At 53.6% G+C, this 18,103-nt stretch overlaps 1 protein-coding gene across 1 annotated transcript; it reads left to right on the forward strand.

The window, feature by feature from the left end:
* Window positions 1-10,877: 10,877 nt before the first annotated feature.
* On the forward strand, window positions 10,878-14,539 carry CSTB (cystatin B). Its single transcript, XM_010966523.3, has 3 exons — window positions 10,878-11,045; window positions 13,711-13,812; window positions 14,197-14,539. The coding sequence occupies exons 1-3, from the start codon at window positions 10,980-10,982 to the stop codon at window positions 14,323-14,325; spliced, it is 297 nt and encodes a 98-aa protein (XP_010964825.1). The 5' UTR covers window positions 10,878-10,979; the 3' UTR covers window positions 14,326-14,539.
* Window positions 14,540-18,103: the final 3,564 nt, after the last annotated feature.

The following is an 18,103-nucleotide window of genomic DNA, read 5'->3' on the forward strand; positions in this document are numbered from 1 at the left end:
CAATAATACAAATCATGATTGGATCCTGGTTTAAAAGATAAGCTTTTAAAAACTCATCTTGGGGACAATTGGGAAAGCTTGCATATAGACTAGGTCGTATTGCAGAATAATTGTTTTCTCAGGTGTTGCAGTGATGTTTCTACAGAGTGGGCCTCAGCAGACTTTTCTGTAAAGGGCCAGGTGTCAGGAGAACCCAAACCCCCAGGTTCACTGATTTGCTAGGAGGACTTATGGCTATGATTTACTACGACAAGAGGATGCAAAGCACAGGGATTGAAGACTTGCTTAACTCCCCAGCGAAGAGCTGTGAGGACACTTGTGAGATGTCAGAAGGAGCTCGTTAGAGATCGGAGCCCAGGGTTTTTATCATGAGCTGGTCACAGCACCCTCTGCCTGGCACACACCAAACCTCCAGAATCCCAGAGGGAGGGCAGATGCTCAACACGTGCTGTATTGTTTGTACAAACAGTTTAGGCCCTGTGAGGCGCTCTTACCATAATTAAAGTAATGGGAACTCTCCCCAAACCCACATTCCCAGATGCCTGCTAAGGGCCAAACTTGTAAGCAGGACTTTCTCAGGAGAGCATTGAAGCCTGATGGTAACTTTTCTGCACAGGTGAGGTAGTGAATATTTTCAGCTTTGTGGATCAAAACAACTGCTCTAATGCAAAAGCAGCTATAGGCAATCTGTACATGAATGCGCGTGGCTGTGCTCCAGTGAAACGTTATTTTAAAAAATGGGTGATGGACCAGATTAGGCACAATGATTATGGTTCACCAACACCTGGTGTAGAAGAATATTTCTGCTTTTAGGAAATAACTGCTAAGTGTTCGGTGGGGGTGACGTGTCATGGTGTCAACAGAGAAGTAATCACACACGAGCAAATTGGGCAAAATGTTGACAATGGTTGACTCCAGTGGCAGGAATACAGGTGTTCATTGCCCTACACTTCCAACTTTTTCTATGTTTGAAAAAGTTATTTCAGTTCTTTTGCCAGCTATTTAAGCACCATATGAATGCCAGGCTCCACCCTAGGCAGCAGTGGCGCTGTTGAACAGGACAAAATCCCTGCCTCCCGGAGCCCACGACGTCATTGGTGGTGCTGGGCTGTAAGATAACAAACCCACGCACTCGAGAGGATGGTACTACCTGCTGTGGGAAAGCCTAACGCAGGAAAATGACAGCCTAGAGAAGACAGTGATTTTGGTAGACATTCGCTGGATTTCTTTTTTTTTTTTTAATTCAAGGAAGTGAAAAAAGGATTTACTAAGCAATAGTCTGCTCTCAAGGGGAGAGAGGGCAGGGCAGACTCAGGTAAGTAGCTGCCCAGTGAATTTCTGACGAAATTTCACCAAAATCACACGATGAAATGCACCAACATATACTTTTAAAATATACTTTACAGTATATACAGCAATTAGATGCTGACAGCTAATGAAAGAGTTATGGTATATTCAGTGTAACTAAAAAATAAATGTACTTCATTCTCATGAAATAAAATTTATATTTTAAGGCAGGAGAGAAAATTTAGGCACAAAATTCTCTCTGTCAAAAAAAAAAAAATTCTCTCTGTCCATTTGGGCCTCCTGCTTCCCTCCCTAATGTGTGGGGCTCATCCCCATCACACACTGACCAAACCTCCTCCAAGGTGAGCCTGCCTGCTCCACCATGAAGACCAATTTTTTTACCTTCGTCTGACACCAGCAGTGGAACTTCTCAGAAGAACAGCGCTCTTTCCCAGCTCTGCAGGGGGGCGTGGTGGCCTGCTGCTCGCTTTGTGCCTGCTCACCTGGACCGTGCATCCTGGGTGAACTTTATGTAAAATGTCACTATGTCATCTTGATGTACGACCCTTCGTCTCAAAAATGTACCTGAGTGTGCCTTCGACTTCTAACAGGCAGGACAGTCCAGAGTTTTCCGAAAGACCGTCTTTCGGGTTACAGTCCTAAATTTGGCTTGGCTCAAAATAAAACTCTTTTTCCTTCTTAACTTGATTGTCAGAAGAATTTTCATCGACAGTTCTAGGTGCAAAATTATCCCTCTTCAGGAGACTTTTCAGAGTCCGCTGTGCATCACAGCCAAGAGCCATCAGTGGACACTAAAATGAGTGGCAAAAGGTGGTGAGAAATATGATTATTTGTGTAGCCGCAAAACTGCTTATTGGTTACGATGGGGAAATAGTAACTTTATGGTGGAGAAACCTGGCTGACACTCCCCTACTCAAGATACAGATCAACGTGGCCAGTGTGAGACGTCTGGGCGTCACGTGCCTGCGATACAACACTCTGAAAGGGCACAGCGTCACTTTGGCGGTGGTCCTGCCCAAACTGCACAGCCTCCGCCTGTTCAGCAGGAACAACAGACAAGCCCAGTCTGTGGGTCATTCCTCAAAGTAAGCAATCCTTGCTCTTTAAAGTGTCAAGGCCATGAATGGGAAAGACCGGGAACCTGTCTCAGGTTGAAGCCGGCTCAGAAGCCTTGACCGGGAGGAGCCCGGGGCCAGAACGGGGACGTCGGTGGGATGGCAGTGAGATGTGCGTGGACTCTGGATGCGAGCCCTTCGCAGGGCGTCTCGGCAGTCATTGCCCGCTTTTGATGACCTCTCCACGCTTAGGCTCGTGTAAGATGTCAACATTTATGGAAACTGGGTGAAGAGTTTTCAAAAACTTTACAGTATTTCTGTGACCTAAAGTTATTTCCATGTAAAAAGTTTTTAAAATTAGAAAAGCAAAAACAGGAAGTCTGACAGGACTCGGGGAGAGGGTGTAGTTTCCCACTTCTGTACACATCCCCCTTCCCAGCCCCCCAGCCCGAGGGCAGGGTTTTTCTCGGTCCTACTCACCTGCCCCCAGAGGTGGCAAGGTGCGGGGACAGCTGTGGCTACCTCACTAGGCACGGGTTAGCAATGGAAGTGTCAGCATGTACTCCATGGATAATGAAGACTAACGTCTCTCATTTCTTCTGGTGTTGTGGGGGTCCGCTTCTCATCCTGAGGCTATCCTGCTTGTGTTTGTTTTCTGGGCTGTAGAAAACCCCTGTTCGTGGATCCTGTGGGTTTTCCTAGGGTCTGGTCTCTCAACTCAAGGTTCAACTTGGAGACAAGTAGACCCAAGGGTGTGACTGACATCTTCAAGGCATAATTTTGCATCCGTGTTGGGAAGCATGTATGATGAGCAAGGGAGGTGTACCTGTTTCTTGGAGCTGCTCTAACAAAGTGCCAACAACTGGGTGGCTGAGAACAATGGAAATGTACTGTCTCCCAGTTCTAGAGGCCAGAAGTCAGAAATCAGTGTGTCCGCTGGGCCCTGCTTCCTCTGAAGGCTCCAGAGGGGCTCCTTCCTGCCTCTCTGGCTTCTGGGGCACCTGCATTCCTTGGCTTTTGGGCACAGCACACCGGCACGTGGTGTCCTGCCCTGCAGCTCTGTCTTCACGAGCTCTTCCTGTCTGTCCCTCTGTGTGCTCTTGTTTTCTTGTAAGAACACCAGTCACTGGAGTCAGGGCCCACCCTGAACCACTGTTAACCTCACCCTAATTAATTACACCTGTGAAGACCTCATTTCCAAGCTAAGGTCACATTCTGAGGTTCTGGGTGGATGTGACTTTGGGGGGACACCACTGAACCCGCTAAAGAAGGTGTAAGGAAGATAGGTACCAGTCACTGCCACCTAACGAGTGCCCAGTACGTGCCGCGGCTTTTCAGATGCCTTCATGAATCTTAAAAGAATCCTGCAAGGGAGGGGTGCTTTCTGCCCTTCTCTCCGTGAGCACATAGGCTTCCGGGTTACGCTTTTGCCCAGAGTCTGTAAGAGACGAGGTGGCGGAGACACCCAGCCCAGCCCGTGGGCCCGGCGCAGCTGGGGGCCAGGACCGTGTCCCAGGTGGCAGGCGGTCCGTCCGGGCAGCTCGCAGCCTGGCCCCGAGCGGAAGTTTGCACCTGGTGTAGCCCTGGTGCCGCCTTCTTGAAATTTTTTTTTTTTAACATTTTTTATTGATTTATAATCATTTGACACACAATGTTGTGTCAAATTCCAGTGTAGAGCACAATTTTCCATTTAAACATGAACATGTATATATTCCTTGTCACATTTTTCTCTGTGAGCTACCATAAGATCTTGCATGTATTTTCCTGTGCTGTACAGTATAATCTTGTTTATCTTTGAAATTCTTAATCCATTTTGAACAAGGGCCCGAAGAGTCATCTTCAACATACACGAGACAGCCTGTCCATCCTGACCCAGCCCCTCCCTCTCCCCAAACCCGACCCCATCCCCCATTCCCCCTGCTGCTCAGAGCTGCTCCGAGCGCCAACACATTAACTTCCAGATTGTGTGTTTTCTCCCTCAATTTTTACTATTGAAAATCAAAGAAAATTAAGGAAATAAGAAAAGTTAAGGGAGGGACTGAACCAGTCTTACGACCTGAAGGAAAAATTTCTGCTGTATCTGTTCTTTATTTTCTGTGCGTAGAGTTTTTATGAATTACATGTTAATTGAATGTTAATTGAATATCATGTATAAATTATATGAGTCACACTTGATTGACAGTTTTGAAACTGCTTTTCAGTAGCATACCTAACATTTTCCCACCATATCATTCACTTCTCAAGAATATGCAGTATTCTGAAATAAAAAAGCTGTGTTTTCTAAAAACAAAAAGTCCTTTAAATAAAACTTTGGAAGAACACAGAAAATCACAGAAAGCTGTGAAACACAATGCCCCACCCCAGGGATGGCTGCTGTTCACATCAGTGAGCATTCATCAGCCCCACAGGTGCCTGCGTCCCACTGAGCCCCAGCGACTTGGAATCTGCAGAGGAAAGGGCTGGGAACTTGGCGTTTCAGCCAGCAGCCAGTGCGGCAAACATCAGGGTCCTGGGGGTCTATAAGCACCTCTTCCCAACCACACAGGGCTCCTCACTATGGGTGGAGGCTGGGCATTGAGGGAGCTTCTCAATTCTGAGATGGACACTTTTATAGCTAAATCTTCTATCCACCCATGAATTTTCCTTAATATAAATTCTTGGCATCGACTGCGTTCATTGTGAAGTTTTATTTTTGATTTACACAAATGTGTAAGTGTAACTGAGCAGGACCCCGTGGGGCCTTCCCAGGAACAGACCCCACCCCCAGCCTTGTCCTCCGCCTGCCTCTTGTCTGTAGAAAACCTTCAGCCAAAGAATAAATGTAACCACAAAAGTGAGAAAATGCAGAAGCAAAGGAATGCAAACAAGACAAAATAATAGTTTAGCCATTAAACAAAGTCAGTGACCTTTAGCGCCTCCTCAAGGGCTACAGACAATACCCTCAGCTGTGTCCTGTGAGCTGCCTTGCAGAGTCTGAAACCCCCACCCGGTGGATGAAGTTACCTACACAATGATCAGACTGTAACTGTGACATAAGCTGCTCCTTCTTACACAATTCTGAGAACTAGCCTCAAGGAAACTGGAACAAACCAACCCTGGAGCTGAAGATTAACTGTACTTAAAACAATCAAGATGTTGCTGACCAGACTGCTGCCGACCAGTTTCAGGATGACTGTGAGAGCTGACTGTGCTGTTCTGCACATAGCTCTGCCTGCACCACCTGTGACCCTGGAAACTCCCCTTTAAAAGCTCCTGCCCCCGTTCAGCAAGGGGCAACTGGTTCTTTGGGACATGGGTCCATCTTCTCCCAGGATTGCTGGCTTCCTCAAGAAGCTGTCTTTCCTTTTATCCAGCACCTGTCTCTCAGTATTGGATTCTTGAGTGACTAGTGGCCGAACCTGAGTTCGGTAGCACAAGGAGCAATTATTTTTTTCCCTTTTGAATCTTTTTGTGTATATATAATTATTGAAGTATAGTCAGTTTACATTGTTGTGTCAACTTCTGGTATGCAGTATAACACTTCAGTCATACTTGAACATACATAGATTCATCTTCATATTCTTTTTCACCATAAGTTATTATAAGTTATTGAACATAGTTAGGAGTCAAATATTTGTTTAGTGCCTCCTATGTGACAGGTACAGAGGCGGGGAACAAGCCCAGTGCTGCCTGTCTGCTGGGGACTTGGACAAGGGTCATTAGGGGACACACAGAGAACAGGTGGGACAGGTCAACAGGTGTACCCAGAGTCACCCGCCCCAACGTGGATCCTGGCTTTCCCTTCTGATTCTTCTGATGTGTCTAAGCTTAGAAAACCCTTTGCCCACGTTAGTTTATAGCAACAGCCTTTCAAGATCGTACATCTGTCTCCTCCTTTGATGCACCCCAATTTCTGCATTCCCCTGCACCTTTTGGGGAGCTCCGGGCCGCCTCTGCTGGAGCTGGCCGCTTCGGGGTGAGAGCGCTGCCCGCCCTGCCTTCAGCAAGGCCAGGCAGCCAGGCCCGCGGTGGGCCCTGAGACTGTGCCCACGCACTGTGCCTATTTTCTATAATAGCTCTACCGTTATTCCCCTTGCTACTGAAGATGAATAGGTAAACTTAACAAATGCTTAGTCATTTAAATTTTTATCTTTCTTTTTATTTTTCCCCCACCCCAATCCTGCACCAAAGAGTTTCTTGGGCTACAGTCTAATTAGCAACAAATTCTAATGACGGAATTTCTGCATGATGAAACACAAGCAACTGAACAGCACGGGGCACAGGGGTGCGAGTCACCCACCTAAGCACACGAGCAGGGAGCGGACAAGCTGGGTCATGAGGGAGCAGAATGTGCCGCTTTGGCACGTGGACTATTTTGAGCTGAAGGCAATCAAGACCCAGGAGGCTCAGGAAAATGATCACCTCTTCCTTAACTGCCCGAAAGAATTTAGACAGGGTGCCTGGGCCAGAAAAAAAACAGCTATTACTAGAGGTAACCTTTTTATCTGAAAGATGCATCTTCAGAGTAGGGAAAAGATTCATTGCCAAGCTGCCCTGGTTACTGCCCTGCCAATGGCCCTCCTCCCCTCCAAGCCCCAGGCCCCCATCCTGTCCCTCAGCTCAGGACGGTGCGTCAGCCTCAACTGTCAGGTTCCTCCTTGGTCTCGTATCTGGGGCTCCTGGATGTAAGAAATCAACTTTGTTTTTCTCCTGTTAATCTGTCTTACATCAATTTAATTGTCAGTCCAGCCAAAGAATCTAGAAAGGAAGAAGGGAACATATTTCCACTTCTATAGCTGATTTGCTGCAGAAGAAAGGACCATGAAACACTGAGACAAAAACACCTTGGCTTCTGCTGACTCTGGGGAAGTCAGAGATCACAAGTGAAACTCCAAAACTGCGTGAATTTAAAAATTTGACCCTTCTGAACACAGATTTCAAATTGAAATGATGTTCCACACCCCTGAACGGCCCCCGCAGCTCCCACGGGGAGTCAGGATATTTGGTCTCTCCTCCGGCTCTAGTAAGAGGAAAAGCTGCAGCATCAAGGTAGGAGAGACGGGGGCAGGGGACAGCTCAGGGGCAGGGCGCGTGCTCAGCATGCACGAGGTCCTGAGTTCAATCCCCAGTACCTCCATTTGAAGGAAGAAAGGAATGAGAGATAAACGTTAGCATTTTCCAGGGCCTTTAGGTAGATAAGGCAGTATGGGTTAGATTCATGTTAGCACAGTAATTATAGACAGTCATAGTAGTAACACTGTCAACTCTCCCTGGGGCTCAGACACTGTCCCAAACATTTTATACTCGTTTAGTGCTTAATTTAGGCACAGAGAAGTTCAGCAGTTAGTCCTATGCCACACAGCAGGTGCAAGGAAGGGCTGGATCAGCACAAAGCACTTGGTCTTCAGAGCCTTCGTGACAGCGTGAAAACATCTGTCTGGACCCAGACCCACAGCAGTGAAGCAACGCTGACTTCACAAAGCAGCGCGAGAGACTGAGGCCACAGACGGACGGTGGCCAGATCACATGCACGGGACAGGGGAAGTCCGACCCAAGGCCTCCGCGAGAGCCAGCCAGGAGCCAGACTATAGCCTCTGCAGCCACTGGCTTGGACGGTCACAAGTCAGCCACGGCCACCGGCTTCCCTAGGTTTTCCCCTCCCTCTCCTAACTCAGGACTCCCAGAGAAGGCCAAATGTGTGCCTGGAATCAGTCACACAGGATGCCCGCACTCAGCCTCCCCTGGCCACAGACCATCAGGGCACACCTGAGCATTCCTTTCTTTCCGGTATAAGCCATACCCCCACTGCCTGCCTGAGCATCTCTGCCAAACCCAAGTGATGGTGGCAGGTGCCCTGCTATAGCCTGTGCTGAAGAAACAGCCTTTCCACAGGGGTTACCCTCCTGTTTGTAAAATGAGCACCTGCAGACCCAAGTCCAGCAGGGAAAGAGGGTCAGACATGAGGAGGCGCCTCAAGATGGCCCAGCTCCCGGAACTGCAGATGAGAAAAGCCACAGGACCACTTCCCTTGCCCTGGTTGGTCATAATTCTCTGATGCTTTGTTTTTGACACAGAGGTTTCCACTTTCATGGGGTCAAATCTGTGACCCCTTCATTCAGTTGTGAAATGGGAGTCTTGAAATCGTGTCCCAAGAATGCTCAGGGGTCTATTCTTGTCTTTCTTATCTTACTTTCTGTTCCCTTTTGTCCTAGCCTGTACCTGTTTGACCACATTTTTGCCTCATCAATAAGGACCAGTGACGGTCAGGGGCCTGGGGCCACAGCGTCCCAGTAAGCAGTACCATCGCTTTTCTGAGTCATCTTCCAGGGGAGAGAGATGACCTTTACAGATTATGGTGACACAGACCCCCGGGGGCACAGACCTCCAGACCTTAACACATAGACCACAGATGATTAAGATGATTAACCCCAGTGGAGAAAAGGGAGCCCTCCTATGCTGCTGGTGGGAATGTACTTTGGTGAAGCCATTGTGGAAAACAGTATGGAGATTCCTCAAAAGACTAAAAACAGACCTACCATAGGATCCAGCAATCCCCCTCCTGGGCATATATCCAGAGGGAACCTTAATTCAAAAAGACGACTGCACCCCAATGTTCATAGCAGCACTATTTACAGTAGCCAAGTCATGGAAACAACCTCAGTGTTCACTGAGAGATGACTGGATAAAGCAGATGTGGTATATTTATACAATGGAATACTACTCAGCCATAAAAATACTAAAATAATGCCATTTGCAGCAACATGGATGGCCCTGGAGAATGTCATTCTAAGTGAAGTAAGCCAGAAAGAGAAAGAAAAATACCATATGATATCACTTATATGTGGAATCTTTAAAAAAAAAAGACAAGTGAACTTATATATAAAACAAAAACAGACTCACAGACACAGAAAACAAACTTATGGTTACCAGGGGGAAGGCGGTGAGAAAGGATAAACTGGGATTTCGAGATCTGTAGATATTGACTGGTATATATAAAATAAACAAGGGCATACTGTACAGTACACGGAACTGTATTCAATATCTTGTAGTAGCTTACGGTGAAAAAGAATATGAAAATGAACAGATGTATGTTTACATATGACTGAAACATCGTGCTGTACGCCAGAAATTGACACCACACTGTAAACTGACTATACTTCAATTGAAAAAAAAAAGATGATTAACCCCAGCTCCTCTGTTCTTCCCCTTTAAAAACCGCTAACTCAGAGACCAAGCTGCAGTGGGCGTGAGGTTTCTCTCCCACTCCCTTGCTTGGACCCCTGCAGTAAACCCTCACTCTGCTGCAAACCTCCTCTGTCAGAGTTTGGCTTTCTGCGCCCTGGGCCTTAGTTGGGTGTCAGTATCTCCTCCCTTCTCCCCAGGGCTCAGTGACACATGACCCCCCATGCTTCCCTGAAGTTACAGACCAGGCTCTGCCCTGGCAGGTACCACAAAGGCTCACCGCCCCACACACCTGTTCCCAGGCCACTCCCACTGGGGCTAGGCCCTGGGCCGGTTCCTGCAGAGTCAGTCCCCAGTGATGGGATGGCCCAGCACCCACTGAGGTGCAGCCCTGCAGGGAGAAGAGGCAGGTGGGTCTTTCTGAAAGGCCAGACCTGTCCAGACGGCTACCAGCACAGGCCCTGACCTGCCCCAAATAAAGCAGGGGACCTTCCCTTACCAGGGTGTTGGAAGTAATCTAAATCCTAAACCAAATCCCAGCAGAACAAAGCCCTTAACTAATGCCCTTGCTCTAACCCCCACCCCAGCCTGGGGCCTGTGAGTCATCCTCCCCATCACTGGACTCCTTTGTGCCGCCCCTGTCCACCCACGTCTGCCCGTCACTGTGTCCCTGTCACATGCTCCTGCTGTCCACAGCAGCCCACACAACACCCCACACAAAGAGCGAGGCCCTGGGGGCCCCAGCCCTCCTCCCCCAGGTCCTCCCGGTCCCGGCTGGGTGGGGGCTTCTCTCCCCTCCACCCTCGGCAGCTCTCAGGTCCAGCTCCCTGCTCCTCTCTGGACCACAGATGTCTCGGTCATTTCAGGACCTACCACTGTCCATCGCACGCACTGGGTCAAACTGTGGGGACCTGGAGATAGAGGGCCCTGGGGGCCAGGCTAGCCCACCTCCACCCCACATCCTGCCCCGCACCGGGCGGGCACCTTCGATACTCCCTGCCGAGCAGTGCCCACCCCCGCGGGGCCTGGACCACTCCCTCTCCAGGGAGCCTGACGGCCGCGCCCCCTCCTCCCGTGTCCTGCAGGCCCGCCCCCACCCCCGCCCTCTGACTCAGACGCCAGGGGAGGATGACACCAAAGCCGGGGTGGGGGAATGACCCTGCAGCCCACGACCCTTGGTCCCGAGAGGGTGCCCGCGGGGGTCCCAGGTTGCGGCCGTGGTCCTGACGCCAGCGCATCGCGACCCGGACGCCCCGCGCCGCATTCTCGCCCCGACGCCCCGCGCCGCAGTCCCGACTCAGGATCAACCCCCAACCGCCGCTCGCCATGGTTCCGCCCGCGTGTCACGTGACCGCCGCGCCAAGTCCAGGTGCTCGGCGTCCGTCCGCCACTCCCGCGAGTGTCCGCCGCTCCTAAGTGCCCGCTGCTGTTTCGGGACCGCCGCTCGCTGCCGAGATGATGTGCGGTGCGCCCTCCGCCACGCAGCCGGCCACGGCCGAGATCCAGGCCGTCGCCGACCAGGTCAGGGCTGCAAGGGGCAGATGGGGTCCCCGGGGCCGGGGTCGTGCGCCGGCATCGCCGCTGGGACGGAGGAGGTGCGCCCCTGCGCATCCTGCCGAGGGCCGGGGGTGGGCGCTGGACCGATGCCCCTCTGCGCCGCGGAAGCGCGCTCGGGGGTGTCCACAGGCGAGGGGACGCGATGTGACGGTTGGGGAAAGGCGGTTAGCAAACGGTGCAGCGGGTGGGGTAAAAAGTCACCATGAGTGAGTCTGGGGACAGGGTACACAGGCTTCCCAGGTTTATACTGTTATTCTAGTACTTTGTGTAAGTTTGAAATGATCTCCAAATGAAATGTATCGAAACAGAAACCAGGCCGGGTTGCAGAGGCAGAGCCGGCTTCAGACCCTGGGCAGCTAGCTGCCCCCTCATGGCTTTCCCAAGAAGCCACCTGCACCCAAGGACCTGGCGTGGGTGGGATGGGCACCCAAGGACCTGGCGTGGGTGGGATGGGTCGGGCCTGCCCTTGTGTGTCAGCAAAGTCAGCGCACCAGAAGCCTTGGGTTCTGATAAGAAAAGTAAGACAAACTTGTCTTTTAATTTTCGTAAACTTAACTTTCATAAACCCGAGGGCGTGAGAAGCCCCATGCCCTCTCTCCTGTGGTTTTGACGTTTGCAGGCAGTAAGGAGTGGTGGTGAGTCAGTCTCATGAGACCTTGGAAAATGAGGAATTTGCAGGGACTCCAGTGTGAGCCAGGCCAGGAGGTGGTTCTTGGCCCTTCCCCACAGCCACACAGAGCCCAGCCTTCCCACTGCTTCCTGGTTCTCCCCGCTTGTCATGTGAACTTGGAAGCCGTGTAAGCTCATTCGGGACAGAAGAGTTGCTGTCCCAAAGAGCTCTTGAATGATTCGGTGTCGATTACTTGAAAGTCTTGAGAGTCGTTGCTACTGGGAGGAACTCTGAGGCAGGAATGAGGGGGCCGCCCGTGTGCTGGGTGGTCTCCTAGAGGGGCAGGGGCACCGTCTGTGGCCCTCTGTACTGACCGCTTTCGGGAGCGTCCTGGGCTGCAGAGGAGAACAGAGGCCAGAGACTGACCACTGGCCGGAAGGACATCAAAGCGGTGCACTCCGTCCCCACCTCCTGGAGTCGTCCTGTGCCTTCCCTGGCCCTCTGTGCCACCTGGGCTCGGAACTGGCAGCTTCCTAACGACCCTGGGCCTTCTGCGCTTCCCTTGGCTGCGGCCCAGCCCATCTTTCTCCCGGTCAGAGACAGTGTCAGTGAGCTGCCCTCACGCAGGCAGCGGCCTGGCCAGACATTCGAGGCCTCCACGTTGCCTGTTCCACCACCTCCATTTGGGTTTTCTCACCAGTCCTTGCAAACATCAGGGGATCCCCTGCCTCCACTCCTGAAAAGGGCAAAGAAAGAGGCAGTTCCTTCCCTGACTGCGGGCGGGTTTGTGGGTGTCGCTCACCCCTGGTCTGGTGGACTGTCTGCAGGGTCAGTTCCCTGCAGAGGGAGCCCGGCATCTTGCAGGAGGACGGGCGTTACAGGGAGGTATTCAGACGCAGATGGGCCCTGGCCCCGGGGCACACGCACACACCCCTGTGGCAGCCGCACTGAGATGGCAGAGGTGCAGCGGGACCTGCCTTCCTGTGCCTGCCCCTCCCTCCTGCCCTGTCTGCCCACCGCGACACCAGGGAGCGCCCCTCCCTGAAGGCGCTGGAAGGCCACGCAGCCTTTGCCACAGTGACTGACTTGTGCGAGTGACCGTGATCCCGTCTCCCAGCCAGCTCTGGTGCCTGCAGTAACCCAGGCAGCAGCCAGCGCACTTTCAACCAGATGAGATTCTGAGGTGGAAACAAAACCAGCCTGCTCTCCCCTTCCTCCGGAAAGATGCTCAGTTCCTGAGAGGCCAAGACCCCGGAAACCAGGACTGGTCCAGAAGTGTGATCACTGTCTGACACTTAAGGTCAGGATCAGCCGTGGCTGAAGGCGCCGCGTCCTAGAGAAATCACCTAAAAATGAATCCTGCTGCATCAGTAAAGCTGCTGCGTTGTCTGTCACAGAAGAAACTGGGACTGCTTAAGAGAATTAAGGTGCCCCCTAGAAGATGGAAGATCAAATTTAACATTGAATTTAGTTTAACATTTTTAAGTGTTCTCGTTTTTAATTTTAAAAGAGTAATTTAAAACCCGTATATGGGGAGGGAAGGGTATAACTCAAGTGGTGCACAGGCTTAGCCTGCCGGAGGTCCTGGGTTCGATCCCCAGTACCTCCATTAAAAAAAAAAATTAAATAAATAGACTTAATTACCTCCCCCTCCCCCCAAAAAAACTATATAGGAGCATTCAAGTGAGCTGCTCACTAAGTAAAAAGGAAAGCAGGGTATGAGCTTGTCTATAGTGTCGTGACAACAATGTGAAACCCTCCTGTGCCGGGAAGAGGAAGGACAGCGATGTGGGGAAATAGCACCGCTGAGACCTCGGCGGAATCGAGGCGCTGTTTGCTGTACCTTGTCACCAGTGCGCAGTCTCATGTCTCTGCTCGGTTGTGACACTCGCGTCATAGAAAGTCCGTAGAGGGTGCGTGTTAGAACCCGGCCCATCGCGCGTGGCAGAGGTCGGCTCGTGTGTGAGTCCCTCGGGCAGGAGCGAAGCTGCCACGTCTCCCTGTGCTCCCGCCCCCCAGGTGAAGGCACAGCTGGAGGAGAAGGAGAATAAGAAGTTCTCCCTGTTTAAGGCTGTGGAGTTCAAGAGCCAGGTGGTTGCCGGCAGGAACTTCTTCATCAAGGTGGGTGTCAGCCTCACAGGGGGGTCTGGCCCGAGGTGGGGCCTCGTGGGTGCCAGGGCAGGGTGCTAAGGGGGGTCCTGTGGCAGCCCCCAGCATCAGGGAGTCATGGCCCTTTAATGAGTGTGTGCGTGCACTCCGGCCTCCTTGGAGGAGAGGACCGAGCTTTGGGGGGACTCAGGGTTCTGATGGGGTGATTGTGGGGTGTCGGGTGCTGACTGGGGCCGCGAGGAAGGAGGAAGGTGGGGATGGCATCGGCCCCGTCCCCGGGGACCTGAAGGGGCATGGCTTCCAGGCGTCCAGGGTCTTTGTCCGAGCCCAGTCCAGTGGAGCAGGGAACTTGGGGTCTGAGGCAGCACCTAACGTCTCCCTCGACTCTCCTTCCAGGTTCAGGTTGACGATGAGGAGTTCGTGCACCTTCGAGTATTTGAGAGCCTCCCACACGAAAACAAGCCCCCGGCCTTGGCCAGCTACCAGACCAACAAAGCCAGGCACGACGAGCTGTCCTACTTCTAGTCCCGGATTCTGACAGCCTGCCGCCCGCTGGCCCTCTCCTCTGCGGGCGTGTGCCTGGGCCGCTGCCCCTCGGGGTGGGGGCGGGCTGCCCCTGGGCCTCTGTTCCTCACTTCCATCATGTGCTTTTTCCTGCCAGTCAATGATCTTAACTAAATTGCTTTCAAGGACAGCTTGTGTTACCTTTAAATATATATCTTTTCGGTCTTTTTGAGCATCCTCTGTTTGGGTTTTTTCATTCATCAAAAGCCATCATCACCATATAGAAGTGTCCCGAGGTGAGAGCTGTCCTGGGGGAGCCCCTGCTGGGCCCCGCGCAGCCTGAGGTGCTGCGCCCCGGGGCTGCCCAACGTCACAGCGGGTGGGATTCCTGGAGCCGGAGTTCTAACCACAGCTCCGCATGCTGTCTCTGCGACTCCTATCTCCAGGCCTCTGCTTCCCCCTATAAAACAAACAGGCTTTGAGTCAATCTGATTCTCGAACATTCGCTCTCGACGCAGTCAGACACGTTGACACATTTCTCCACCCGGTAGAGAGGCACAGGCAAGCCTGCAGGTGACACAGGCGACCTCGCTGCGCTGACCAGCGCGGGGCTGTCTCGTGCTCACCCGCGGAGCCGCCTGAGCTCAGAAGCCGGAGCATCGGCGAGAGCAGGCCTGTTTCCGTGCTCTCTGGTCTCGGCAGCCGTCCCTGCCCGTTCGCGGAGTCAGCGCGGTGGTGACTTTGCCGTGTGTCTGTGAGGTGGGATAAGAAGGAGTGCGCCCTACGTGGGAAGAGTGAAGACCGCGAGGTCTCTCTGTGGTCCAGGGTCCTGGCAGGTCCGTCCCCGAGCTCGGCCAGAGCCTCTCGCGTTCCTGAGTCCCGCTGTGCCGTTGGGCTTTGTGCCAGGCGGGGCCGTCCAGGTCGTGCGGGCAGCAAACAGACCTTTGAAAGCAGAGTAAGAAAACGCTGGGTCATGAGCAGTGTGCGTCCTGTTCTCTTTCCATGATCTGTAAGAATAGAAAACTTCCAAAAAATAAAAAACTTAAAAACAGAATAGAAAACGTCCCTAACGTGCTCTTGGTCTTGGAAAACAAGAGCAAGCGAGCAATTTCGCACTGAGAGGCCGACCCGATAGACTTCCCTCCGGGAGCTCCCAGTGCCGGGTGGCAGGGAGGTGCCACTCGGGTGCAGCCGCTGGCGGGGAGCGGGGAGCGGGGACGGAGGGCAGATCTCACCAGCAGGGACAGTGACCGCTTAACGGGTGCAGGTGTTTTCTCAGGTGATGGTGCATTTTTGAAGCCACAGGTGGCGGTGCACGACGTCGTGAAGGCGCTCAGCGCTAGGGGCTGCGCCCTTCGCAGTGGTGGTGCCGCCTGCTGTGTGAACTTGGCCTCGCGGAGCGCGTCTCAGCCCCTCTGCTCTTCCTCCTCTGCGCTCTTACCCGCGGCGGTGCTCACCTTTGCGGCCTTTAAGGGTTGAATGACCAAGGATCACACGTTTGAAGGGCTGCCTGCCCGCTGGCCCCCAGGCCCCGGGTCTGTGTGTGTCCCTGAGCTCTCGGAGAAGGAGAGGGAATTACCCAGACCAGTGCCCAGCTGGCCGCGGAGGTGGCGGCTTCTGGGGGCTGGAGGTGCGCCAAGAGGGTTTCTGGGGCGCGGGCAGGACGGGCTCTTCCAGGGGAGACAGACCAGGGGCGCGGCCAAGGCACTCGGGGACCTTGCCTGCGGCCAGCTGTGCAGCCCTGGGCGGTGTAGCCCCGAGGGGACCAGTAGCAGCAGAGATTGAAGGGGAACGGGGCTTGGGGGCCGTGCGGTCTGGTCACCTCCCTGGGTGGAGAGGCTGCGGCTTCCGTCTGTGCCCTGCGGCTGCGTGTGGGAGACGGGGACGGAGGTGCCACTTCAGCAGGGCTCTGCAGGTCTGGCCCCGCCGTGTCACAGTCTTCAGGAGCCTTGAAACTCAGTAGGTTCTGTAGGTCTGAGTGAGCCCACGACTGCCCCCAGTGAAGCTCTCTGGGGGTCCTGAAGGCAGCAGGGTTGAGACCGGCGGGTAAGCCCTGGAGGACGAGGACGCGGGCAGGTTGTAGCCGCGCACCTGCAGATGGCGGGGAGCCGGGCTGCGGCCCCACCCATTTGCTCTCGGCCAGCGGCAAGTCCGTGCTTCGGGGAGCCCCTCTGCTGACCTGGGGCAGCTCCGGGGTCCCGCCAGAGCAGCAGCTCTACACGCGGTGAGTCCTGGGGCTGCCATAACAAACCACCACGGACCACCACAGACCGGGGGCTTGTGGCGGGAGACAGCTTTGCTCACAGTTCTGGAGGCCAGGAGCTGAAAACGGAGCTATCGCAGGCCACGTTCCGTCCGCAGGCTAGCGGGGAGGCCCCTTCCTGCCTCTTCCAGCTCCTGCGTCTCTCCAATCTCTGCCCCCGTCTCCACGTGACCCTCCTCCTGGGTTCGGGTGGCTCCAGTCTTGCTCTTACAAAGACACCAGTCGTGTCTGACTCAGGGCCTGCCCGGCCCCAGGAGGGCCTCCCCTAACCGGGTCCCGTCTGCAAAGACCTTATTTCCAAATAAGGCCACATCCACAGGTGCCGGGGTCAGGACACAGACAGGTGTTTGGGGGACACAATTCAATGACGACCTAAGTCACGCTGAGTGGCCTGTATCCATATTAGCCTCCTACTGCAGCTAATGCACCATGCCCCCCGCCCCCACCCCCGAGACCCCGCCCACCTGGCACCCCCCACTGCCACCTGCACACACGAGCCGGTCCTGGGCGTGCAGGACGTTCCTTCCAGCGCAGGCCTGTGTCTCCCCCCTTGCTGGGCTGGGACGTGGCTGTGACCAGAGGTGGTGGAGGCACGTAGGGAGGGAGCAAATGTCAGCCTGTGAGGAGCGGACTCAGGCGTATGGCTGCTGCTCTGTCTCGCGGGGCAGGAGCTGCTCTCCTTCAGCAGAGGCGAGGGCAGTGGGCGGTGCCACCTCGGGCATCAGGGGAGTCAGGGCTTCGAGGACCTCAGACTTGACCTCCCCACGCCCCATCCAAGGCCTCCGGGCCCCAGGTCCCTCGGCCTGTGGCTGCATCACTCCAGCTCTGCCTCTGTCTGTCGTCACGGGTCTATGTTCCTCTTCATCTTTCCAGGACACCAGCCATCAGATTTAGGGCCACACTCATGCCGTGTGACCTCCTTTTCACTAGGACATCTGCAAAGACTCTTATTTCCAAACAAAATCACCTTCTGAGGTTCTGCTGCCCCTGACTTGCTGGAAGACACTGTTGAATTTGGGGGAGACACCTGTCAAAGCTAAATTTAGCATCCTTTTCAAGGGTGCGACCTTTGTAACCAAACCCTGAATTCTACCCTCACCGTGGGCAAATGATGTGGAATGTGAATTCTATCTCAATAAAGCTTCAGGAGGGACGGGAGGGAGGGGGAAGGGATGGGTGCCTACTGTCCTCCCCCTCCCCCTTCCCTTCCCCGACTCAGGCTGCAGTGTGGACTTGATAGTTAGCCACCTCCGAGGTCACAGACGTGGATGAGGGCCACACTCCCAGGAAGGCAGAGCCACAAGGCCGAAGGGGCCCGGACTAGCCTTCCGCAGATTGAGACTCTGCTGCTGGGGACAGCCCGAGTCTGCCCCCACGGGGACCTTCTTCACTGCCGTAACTGAGGCAGAATTCCAGATGGGACGAGGCTGTGTGGCTGTGATCCCAGAGGCCTCTGGAAAGTTCCAGGCAATGAACACAGGCCAGGCCCTGAAGGACCCCAGCCGATGCACGCTGAGCTGAATGGGTCTTGAACAA

Source organism: Camelus bactrianus, chromosome 1 (assembly GCF_048773025.1).
Source record: "Camelus bactrianus isolate YW-2024 breed Bactrian camel chromosome 1, ASM4877302v1, whole genome shotgun sequence".
Classification (NCBI taxonomy): Eukaryota; Metazoa; Chordata; class Mammalia; order Artiodactyla; family Camelidae; genus Camelus; species Camelus bactrianus.